Source organism: Geospiza fortis, unplaced genomic scaffold (assembly GCF_000277835.1).
Source record: "Geospiza fortis unplaced genomic scaffold, GeoFor_1.0 scaffold403, whole genome shotgun sequence".
Lineage (NCBI taxonomy): Eukaryota > Metazoa > Chordata > Aves > Passeriformes > Thraupidae > Geospiza > Geospiza fortis.
Window position 1 is genome coordinate 1234115 of NW_005054336.1, and position 11577 is coordinate 1245691.

At 35.4% G+C, this 11577-nt stretch overlaps 1 protein-coding gene across 1 annotated transcript in view; it reads left to right on the forward strand.

Annotated features, from left to right (window-relative positions):
- Nucleotides 1–11245, forward strand: part of HS2ST1 (heparan sulfate 2-O-sulfotransferase 1) — a 71400-nt gene extending 60155 nt beyond the window's left edge. The window contains exons 4-7 of the mRNA XM_031057859.1: nucleotides 3463–3601; nucleotides 7026–7123; nucleotides 8190–8347; nucleotides 9907–11245. Of these exons, the coding sequence (XP_030913719.1) occupies nucleotides 3463–3601; nucleotides 7026–7123; nucleotides 8190–8347; nucleotides 9907–10133 (622 nt within the window). The 3' untranslated portion in view covers nucleotides 10134–11245. The remainder of the gene's footprint in view (nucleotides 1–3462; nucleotides 3602–7025; nucleotides 7124–8189; nucleotides 8348–9906) is intronic.
- Nucleotides 11246–11577: the final 332 nt, after the last annotated feature.

Genomic DNA, 11577 nt, shown 5'->3' on the forward strand with positions numbered 1-11577 from the left:
CGTGGGCAGAGCCCGGCCCGGGCCTTTCCGGAGCGCCGGAATTTGGGGGTGATCTTCACCGATTGCTCTTGTTTTCTTGCATGATAAACTATAGCCGAGTCTCATTTAAAAAAGAAAACGTTCATATACTGGGATTAGTATTCCTTGTCTAAATTCCAAGCTTGTTTTGCTGAAAATCATGGCTTTTCTCTGAAACACTGGCAGTTCTGTTTTAGGATTGGCTTCCCATTTGGAGAGGTTTAAAATAGCTGTTCTCAAAAATGCTTCATATAAAGAGTAATACCACCTGCCTCTTAAGTTATGTAATTCTTCACTACCTTAGTGTCCCTTTGCACTTTATCAAAATATGAAAAGTTATTTTTTGAAGTAGTTTTCTGTTCTATAATAGTTTGATTTGCTAGAAAAAACATTGAAATAATTCTTGTGGAGTTAAATGCTGCTACTTCTAAAATTAAATTAAATAAAATAGCTTAAAAATTGTCCCACTGACCTCAAAGGTTCAGGATCATATCTTTATTCCCAGTTTCATATGTTTCTTTTCTTGTCTTATTTTTGCTTCTGGATCTAAAGCTGTGATCCTCAGTACCTCAGTCTTATGAAACCTCCCCTTGAACTGACAAGTCAGTTTTGCTTAAGATGCTTACTAGGCAGTGCTTCATCTTGCACTTGGAGCATGTGGAAAATTATTTAAAATTGAAAGTGGCATTTTCAGATCTCATTACATTTGACTGCACAAATTATAGTAACCGCTACTTTTACGTCTTGCTGATGGTCACTCAGTGTTTCTATGTTTCTATGCATTAAAGTATTTATTTAAATTCTTTTTTGTATGTAATAATTCCTTTTGTTTAGTCATTCCTTTTAATTACTCATTCTGTCGTGTACTCTGATTTTTAATTTGGACTTTTTATTACAAAGAATGAGATGGGGAAGCGAGACCTGTGCAGATTCCCAACAGTACATTATCAGAAAATGCTAAATGCTACAGTAGTAGCTGAAAATAACCAGTAGCACCAAGTTTACAAGAAGTAACAGGCAAAAAAAAGTTACTGACAAATCAGTCAATCAAATAAAATACATCAAAATTCATTAGTTTCCTTTCTGCCTTTTTAAAATTAAAATGCTTCAACATTAACAAACGCTTGAACTGAGTAACGGCTTTCTGGTGCAGCAAAGCTGAATGTTATCTTATACATTAGTTCATAAAGCTGAAAACATTTTCAGAAACTGGAACTCTTAAAACTAAAATATTTTACATCTAGAAAGCATCTAAGCAATTTCACAGATTTCTTTCATCTGCATCTTCCCTCCAGGACTGTGTTATCCTTGTCTTTGTTGTTTGTTATCCTTTCACCTGAGTGATTTTTTTTTCCCCACAACAGCTTGCTTTCTCATACTTTGGGTTTTCATTATTAAAATAATATCTTGAATACGCTGGTTGTGCTTGGCAAGGCCCACACCTTTAAGGCTGTGAGGTATGTTCTTGTGATGAACATTCTTGTAGTTAAGAAGTGTAAAATATTTCAGAAGAGTCAGTGCTTCCTTATCCATGGACATCAGACTTAGGTCCACTGTCAAATATCAGAAGTACCTCTTAAAATATGCTGCAAATTAAAGTACTGGATTCCATCAATAACTCACAGTATTGAGGACAGGTTATTGTAATCCATTCATGTAGAAATTATGCTAATAAAAGTTTAAGTTTTTTCCCTTTCTTTTTGTCTTTAAAATTTCTTATCCATTTAGTCTCTATTTTCTCTGGTAAATAGTTGGGAAAAAAAGTTCTTTGACAATGCAATTGCCAATTCATTATCATTATTAATAAGGTTATGGTAATGCTTATATTACTGGTAGGTTTATATTACTGTAACTGAAACTAGTTCTTCAAGCTCGTGTGCAAATGCAGGCGACTGTACAATGCAGCACAAGCATTTCTAAGGGCTTGGACATCTGCATTTAACCCACAGATATGTGCTGTTCATTGGCTGAGTCTGCTGCTCTATGGAAATGGTTTGTTTCAGCTCCCTCAGCATTTGCAGTAGTCTGTGGAAGGGGACACCTGCATGTCTCATGTACTTCAGTGGAGCTTAAAGAGGGTGAAGTTCAAAGCCTGGACTTTGCATCAGAATGGTTGAAATATTCACCCCCTCTCTCCGCTGCAGACTGTGGGAAGCCAGAGCTGGCATGCAGACAGATGTCAGCAGTTCTGCCTTAGAGTGCTCCAGTCTGAATCATTGGTACTCTACTGGCAGCACTGGAGAATCAATTGCTCTTTCTGTAGCCTTTAACAATTTCTCTGTCTGTAGTGCTTGTTTTTGGCAAAAGCAATGCCTCTAAATAGTTTTTTTTCTAACTTCCTCCTTTCTCCTACTTTTGCTACATTTCTGTTCTTCAGCTTTTCAACTTAACATTCCTCATATGCACAGTGTCTGGTAGTAAATTTACCCCTTAAAAAATCATGGTACTGCATCTTAAAACTATGAGTGCTCTGTTTTAGCCAAGCCAGGCATGAATGGCCTTCTTTTGATGGAGAACGCTTTCCCAGTTTGCATAGGAGCAGAAGAGAACTTTTTTTTCCAGCTTCTAGCTTTACTTCAGGGCACTTGACACACTTACAATTTCTATTGTGACATAAACTCTTTAATATTTGGATACCATAATAATTTGCCACAGCATATCTCAAATGGAAAAGAAAATAAAACTGAGAAATGTATTGTAAAAGATGACTTGAACATAGATCACTGAAAGGTAGCATTTGCACAAAACAGTTTGTTGGTTTAAATTTTTCTCCTGTGTCGTATGAGCTTACCACCTCATTTCATCAGGCTTCTGTTTGTAGTGGAGTGCATCAAAATTTGCTTAGGGTAAATGTCTATGAAAAAATTTAATATCTTTAGATAGAAAAGTTAATATGGTTACAGATACTATCTTAGACTTATATTTAATAAGCATAGCTGTATGCATTCAGCCCAGGCAATGGATGGGCTCTGAGCTCTGTCTTCCTGCTATTAGAGTTAATGTCTCTGACAGCTGGAGACCTGCCAGGAAAACCACTCACAGCATTGCAAAGCCCAGTTCACAAGGGCAGGAACTCCATATCAAACTTCCTTGTACTTATTATAAACATGAATATGGCTGCTAAACTAGTTAAGGAATTTCTAGAGTCAAGATGGTTGTGTAAACATTTTTACTATCTATTTGTGTGACAATATGTCTGTTTTGTTTGTTTCTTTAATAATAAACCCTTAAAATCATTATTTTGGGCAGACTGAAATTGAATTTACTTTCACATCCATGTAGTGCATTGGATATGAGATGAAAAGAAGTGATCATTAAGCTTCCTCTCAGTATCCTGTATTCTGTGTATGGATTTCAGTTGTAGCAATAACAACAGGCTTTTACATTTTAGATGAGAAGCTTTGATTTGTCCTTTGAAAGATATTTTTTCCTCTTTTACTTTAGATTTGGTGTTAAAAAGAAACCAATTTACATAAATGTCATAAGAGACCCTATAGAACGCCTAGTTTCTTATTATTACTTTCTGCGCTTTGGAGATGATTACAGACCAGGGCTACGGAGGCGAAAGCAGGGGGATAAAAAGGTAAAGTACACCTGATAATATATGCTCAACTAACTAAAATCAATGTGAAAACAATTTTAAAAATGCCCTGATGAAAGCCAAATCGTTATTTTATCAGCTTTGGTGATAGTGGTTTTGTAAGTTATATTTTCCATTTCCTGTCCATACTGGAGCAGAGCATGACATTAGTAGGTTCTCTGTACCCTTATAAATTCACTGTGTGTTGTAATTTGTTAAAAAATTAAATAAAATAGTTTTTAAAATTATCATTAGGTATCCAGAATTATAATTATCAGATTAGGTTTATCCTCCTATGTAAGAAGGCTACATCTTTTCTTGTTGAAGACTGAGACATATTTTTTCAGCAAAAGCTGTAGAACTGCTGATGCTTTGGCTTTGTTGATTATTGTCATATAATTAGCAACCCAATTGATTCTATTTTTTTAAAAAATGTAAGCATTGCAACGTCTTTCTGGAAACTATCGAGTATGACACATACATTTCTGTACTTCCTCCTTGTGTCTTAGGTGGCTGTAGACAAGTTCAGGTTAGCACATTCAAACATTGACTACTAATACAGTTTCAGGATGGCAACATTATTCAGGCTCCATAATGGATTTGTTCCAGAAAGAATCTGTACATCCGCTGTCATGGTTTGCAGTATGACCTTTCCGGGCATGTTGGTTTGGATTTTTCCTTTATTGGGAAGAAAAGCAGGGTGTAAAATATGAGTATGGTTTGCAAAACTGTAGCTTGAACAGTGTGGAATCCTATAAAATGTAATGAATTTTTGTACTTTACAGAGCCAAACACTTGATACAGTTTCAGTGATGATATTTTCTTAAGCTGATGCTGTTTTTCTCTAATGTTGACAATTTAGTGTAGTGCTGTGTGGGTACCAAGAGACATTGAAAAGCAAGCAAAAGTCACACAAAATATACATTTTATTCTATAAACACCATAACAACTAATAATTGTGAGTAATCATTTTGTGTGCTGCCCCCATCCAAATAGTACTTCTTAAATATTTGGAGCAAGCCATTCCTCTTTTCTTTCCAGTTGGGAACTAAGTGGTCCTCTGTTATTTAGGCTTTAGCGCCATCTTCAGTTACTGCATTTCAGTTTGTCCAGGTATCCTGTAGCGCAGCAGCATAGGAAGAGGAAAGCTTCAAGAATAAATAGAAATTAAGATTAAAAGTTGTCTTTATAGAACTGACTAAACAGATGAACAGGTGATGTGATGTGATACCATAAAGGCATTTTAAAAAAGAGAGATAGGATCTCATCTTTTGTAGCCTGTCTTCCTCTTTCCTGCTTGAGATCAGTCACTTGGAAAGCTGAGCATGCTGCTAAGTCTGAGCTGTTTCTAGGACATAAAACTTACTAAAAAGAGTGAAATTTAACAGTGTTTATTTTAATTTTGAATTATAATCCAAACAACATGGTTAGATAGTCACTGGGAAACATGCCAAAAATCCTTAGTGTTGCTGCTTGGTAGACTGCACTGTAAGCCTTGATTTGCTGGGAAAAAGGTCACATGCATTTCTGTTTATAATGCTTGCAATGCATTGCATTATTAATTTGATATTTTTCTATTGAAGGTGCTTTTCACATTTTGTCACTACGATACCACTTTCTTTAGGTTTGAGAGACTTTATTGTTGTTGTACAGTTTTAACATGTTCTGTAAGCATTTCAAGTTCATTTGAAGTGAAATTGATTTACTATATCAAGCTTCTGGCTTCTTTCATGTAAATCAGGTAGTACTATTTTTCCAAAGTGTCTTTGGGGAACTGTCCATGTATAGATGATGTAAATTTTGCATACATTAGTTATAAAATTAAGTAAGCTCAAAAATGGATTGAGCCAATTGCAGTGTCTTTATTCTAGTATGTGTTAGAGTAGATTAATGAAAAGCTCTAGAGTTGAAAAGTGGGGAAAATCAGAAATTACCTCTAGTGAAACTCAATTGTTCCTTTATTAGTGGAAAGGAATCTCAACGTATTTTTTACTCTGTCCCCTCCTAGTCCATACCACGGCATCTATATAGAAGAATTCTAAACTTGGTTGTTTTCTGTATCTCTGTGCTTCCAGTCATAGTTAGCTTGGCTCCAAATGCAGAGTCTGTAGAAGCAAGGGTTTCATATAATAAATCTCTGGATGAAGCAGCCAAGGTGGGTGCATAAGAGGAAGTGTGGAAGGAAGTCTGTCCTATTTCAACTTACTTAGAAAATGGCTTGCTTCCTTTTGCTTATTAACTGTAAAATAACCTGCAGGTATAAGCAAAGAAATCTTTCTTTGCACAGATGCCAGTTCATTTTTAGTATAAACATTCATAATTTAGGAGGTGCATTTAACAATAGATCAGTGCGGAATTTCCCTAGAGAACTATGCTAGGGAAAGCATACCAATATTTTGTTTTCCCACTTAAGCTGCATTTTTATCTATGATGTATGACAGATACAAGCTATTCTAAACTCAGAGTTCAATGTGAACCAAGGCACCACAGTTTACTCCCTGCCTTGGCATAGTATCAATAATTTTTTCACATTATCTCATAAACTTCACCTCAAAATAAAAGCAAATCATGTTGTCCCTAACCCAAAATAATTACACAAATGTGTTTTTACATAGTTGCTTTGAACAGAAACTTGTAATTATACTGAAGAAGCAATCTCAAAAGTTGTCCATGGGGTCTATTATTTTTTTTAATATATCCTAGATACAGGATATATCTTATATCTTGATTAGAAATATCACAAATTCTTCCTTTATGGTGACACAGTAAAGCATTTACGAATTCCCTGCAGTGCTAATGGAGTTCCTATTGTAACTGTGTTACTGAGTTGAAACTCTGTTACTACAGCAGAGTATCCACATGAAGAGCAATATTGTATGGAATATTCTGTCATGCTGTGAGCAACTTCTTTTCAGTTCTTCTGATTGCCAAAACAAAATGAGCCTCTGAAATGGCAATTAGTTTTCATTATTCAAATGTAATAGGAGCTTGTTTAATCTAAAAGACAAAATGCATAATGTTCTGTGTTAAAAAAGATCCATCTGTTGCAGGATCACACAATTCCTCATGGCATTTGATGCTGTATCTTTAGTGACTTCTTTTATAGGGGAAAATAATTATACCAACAATTATTGACTGTTTTTGCTACTTTTGACAAATAGCCTTTGCTAAAGTTATATCAAAGGTATAGCAATGTATCAGGTAAGATCAATTGTTCATTACTTGTAACCATAAAGGACTGTCCAAGTACTGTTTAGCTGAGACAGTGGATCATCCTAATAACACTGTGAAAGCAAGGCTTGACGTTTTTTCTAAAACATCATAGATGTGTTTTTCTGTCCCCACTACATTTAGCAACTAACCAGTTTGAGATGTTAGATACATAGATGAGATTTTAAAGCTCAGCTCAATTTTGTCTTTGTTCCAGACCTTTGATGAATGTGTGGCAGCTGGAGGTTCCGACTGTGCTCCAGAGAAACTTTGGCTTCAAATTCCATTCTTCTGTGGCCACAGCTCAGAATGCTGGTAGGGAGATAAATGTAGCTTCTTTGTCAAGTACATCAGTGCTGAAATCTAAACTTCAACGAATTTCAATATGTAGTCCAGTTGATAAAAGTGTGAGGGACTGAACAGAGTGAAGCAGTGGATACTTGAGTGGTTTCTGTTAAAGATGGATTTACTGAAACAGTTTTGCAGTTCTTTAAAAAAGTAGTATGTTACAATTCTGTATCAGCAGTGTTATGAGGGAAAACAAGTTTTCAATTTTAAAAATCATTTTTGCAGATTTAAAGTCTGACATTTTTCTCTTATGTCAGACTACAGTATCATTATTTTGGAATGGAGATATTTTAGTTCAAGGTCCTAAAGTTCCTGGGGAGTACACAATAATTGAGATCAGGATAAATTTATTTTTTTAAACGTTTATGAGATATCCAGTAGTCAATGCTACTTAACAGAAACTGAAACAAAAGCAAATAGTGTCCATATGTCAATGCAAAATATTTTATAATAATGGCAAAGACTTTTAAAAACTCTTTAGCAATAAAAACAAAAAAAGAAAACCCATAGAGTTTTTGAAAAATTCTGAGTGATAGCAAGGGCAATTATTTGTCAAAGGTTTTGTTCATTCAAACATAAGCAAAGTAAATGGCCACTTGGGAGCTCCTCTTTCAGTGCCTGTTGTTCAGACCTGTCTACTCTCTGGCCATGTGGAGCAACAGAGAAAGAAAGAAGGTGCAAAAAGGAAGGTATTTTCTTGCCAGAATTCTGGTATCTAATGTGAAAGTAGAGACAGAATATTAATATTGAGACAGTGTAAATCCTCGAAAAATGGCTTGAATAGGGGCATTAATCAAATACACACACATTGGGTATTTTTATTTAGACTATTTTGTAAGTAGAAGAGTCACATTTTTAGATAAGAACACAAATGAGAGGAACTGGAAAGGGAAATGAAGTTAGCAGTGGTTATAACTTGGAATAAGTCATGCCTTTCTTATACAAATGTCCTGTTGTGAAGTAATCTCCATCTAGGGACTAAGGATTGTTGGCTGACATCAGAACTTGATATGATTGTTCTCTGTCATTTTAGGAATGTGGGAAGCAGATGGGCTTTGGAACAAGCCAAATACAATCTGATTAATGAATACTTCCTAGTGGGAGTTACTGAAGAGCTTGAAGACTTTATCATGTTATTGGAGGCAGCTCTGCCCCGCTTCTTCAGGGGTGCCACAGAACTGTACCGGACAGGTATTAAAATAGTGGATTTCCATGGAGTTTTCATCCACTTACTGCCTTTTTTAGTGTGAATTCTTTAGATTTAGATGAATAGTTTTGAGTCTCTGCCAGGTTTACCTGTCAGCTGGATGATGCTCCTATAGAAGAAACAAACTCCTTTTCAAAGATTCTTAGTTCTCTCTCTCTTTTTCTCTCTCTTTTTCTCTCTCTTTCTCTCTCTCTTGCTCTCTCTTTCTCTCTCTCTCTCTTTCTCTCTCTGTTTCTCTCTCTTTCTCGTTTTTTCTCTCTCTCTCTCAGGGGTGATGCTAGTCCAACTATCTTTCTGACTTACACAAATTATAAATATTTAAGGCTGGGGTAAAGGTAGGTGTGTAGGTATACTGCATGTAACATTGTGATATGTTTTTAACAGAATTTTTTTTAAAGTTTTACAGTGGCTTCAGTTTTTTAAAGTAGCTGATGTGGCAGATTTCCATTTCCTCAGAAGCCCTGCTGGAATTAACTGTGCTCAATGCAGCCTGGTTGGCTGAGCAATAAAGCCTGAGGGATGCAGAGACCCAAGTAGATGTTTATCTTCCTGGGCTCCTAGCTACAAGAAGTAGCTCAGTTTCTAGGAGCTGGCCATGCAATTTATGATGAAGAAAAGGTCTATCTTAGCAGGGCTTCTAACTGCAAATAGAGGGAGAAAAGGATCTCATGTACAGAGCCTAGATATGTAGTATTAACAAGTTAATTACAAAGCAACAGCACTCCTTGGGGAAAATCTGGTCATCATTTTGGTCATCTTTGTCTCAGAAACTCTGCAACAGGGATGTGGTTTATGTATCATTTACGATAAGATTGTAGTATCCTATTTAGATGGGAGAATAATGGTTTAAATGCTATTAGCAGAGATTATATTTGATTAGAAATAGACAATTGAAATCACGTGAAAACAAGATTTTTTCTCTTTTATGGAGAGCTACAGAGAGCTACACCAGAACAGGGAGGTTTTTGGTAGTCTGAGTTGAATATAACCTTCCCTGGAGGTGTTTAAAAGATGTGTAGAAGTGGTGGAGGTATTTAAAAGATGTGTAGGTGTGGCACGTGGGGACATGGCTGACTGGGACTTGGAAGTGTTAGGTTTGTGGTTGGACTCAATGGCCTTAAATGTCTTTTCCAACCCAAATGTTTCTATGATTCTATGAAAGAAGTCTCTGCAGTTCCTAAAATACTTAACATTTGATATCAGATTAACATATCAATAATTAATTTTGAAAGACCAGTTTTGCTCCAGGTATATTATATGGGGTAATCTTACTCCTTAAATGAATGTTCATTCCCTGGGCTTATTAGAGCAAACAGGAAGAATTGAAAGAATGGATGCAAAATCCATAAACATTGAGTGAGAGAGGCTGCAGTTTTCCAACTCTGCATGTTGTGTTAATAAATTTTGGATTAAAGCCTGCTCCTTCTAATGCAGTTTATCAACACACTGAGAATATAAAAACTCTGTAAATAACAAAGGACTGTAAACATTTTTTGAGCACGTGAACTTGAAAGTGAAGTTATTGCTTTCATTTTGCATTTAGGAAAGAAGTCGCATCTTAGGAAAACAACTGAGAAAAAACTTCCCACAAAAGAAACTATTGCCAAGCTACAGCAGTCTGAAATCTGGAAAATGGAGAATGAGTTCTATGAATTTGCACTGGAGCAATTTCAGTTTGTCAGAGCGCATGCAGTTCGGGAAAAAGATGGAGAATTGTATATTCTGGCTCAAAACTTTTTCTATGAAAAGATTTACCCTAAATCAAACTAAGAATGCTATACTGTTAGATTTATGGACCTAAATCTTTGGCCACATCATCATCTTAGTCCTCAGCCATGGAAACTAGATTGCTTGTAGACCTCCAAGACATTTCTTTATACAAGAAAAGTGGGTTGTGGATCACCTCCAGGGCTTTGGATATAGCTGTGTTGGTAATCCAAAAGTAAAGGCTTAATTTCTTTTATCTAACTAATATTTTCAGTGGGAGTCAATATCCTTAACCTGAAGAAATCTACACTGTAATTCGGAGCAATTAATACACGGCAGTTTTATTTGAAAATGTAAACAATCAAAAAACCACTTCTGTTGATGCTCTTTTTAATTTTCAGAGCAATTTATTTTCATTTATACTTCTGTGAAGAGGAAATAATTTTTCCCCAGCTTTCAACGTGGAAATTTTTGTTGTATACAGTATGAGTAGTCCTAATAACTGGTTGACATCTGTGCTTTGTTTTAGTGAATCATGTCACATGATATTAATTGGGAAGGTTAATCATGTTCTGCTGAGAAATGCTGCTGCTGGAATTGCCCATATTTATATATGTGGTTTTATTAAAAAATTACAAATACTCATTTGTGTTAAAAATGTCATTTTCACATTAATATTGTAAAAAGTTAAAGAATCAGAGCAGTGGGGTTTTTGTTGTTTTTTTGGTTTTTTGGGGGGTTTTTTTGTTGGGTTTTTTTTGTTTTGGTTTGGTTTTTTGTTTTGGTTTGGTTTTTTGAGTTTGATTTTTTTTTTTTTATCACCACCACTGCTGGCTGAGGTTGGGAAAACTACAAAAAAATTTGGTATTGTCTGCAGTTCTAGTTGATCCTTACACAGTGGTATAAAAATTGTAAATTCAGTAAGTTTCTCCATGGATTCTTTGTAATAATTGTAAACTGAGGTATTGGTGAATCCATATTATGACTCTACTAGTGAGCTGTGGTATGGCTAGGGTTTTCCTACTACTTCAATACTTTTATCTGTAGAATATTTTTACTGAGGTGCTTTATAATGTGTTTTAAAGCATTGCATTTACAAAAGGAGTAAAATGCTGTAAATACTGCTTATTTTATGTATTTGGACCAAAAGGTTTAAAGTAATTAGTTTAAAGTGGGGTTTTTTGCACTGGTTCTGTTATGTGTGAAGTGAAAAACATCACATCTACTTCCTGGTTGAGTTAACTGTTGGACATTGTTGAAACGCACTTCAGTGACCTCTCTCACTTCAATACCAGAATGTTTTCCAGGGATTTTCTTTTCAGAAAAGTAGTCTTCATCCTTTTATTAGGGTAAGAGAACAATAAGAAAATTGTCATATGCAGTCTGGTTGGGAAAGGTGCAGTGAACTTGATTGACATAATTGTATTTATGTAACTGCCTTACGTGACTGTTGTAAATTTGTCAGTTGCAATTATTAACAATGTGAAACACCTGGCGAATGAAGTAA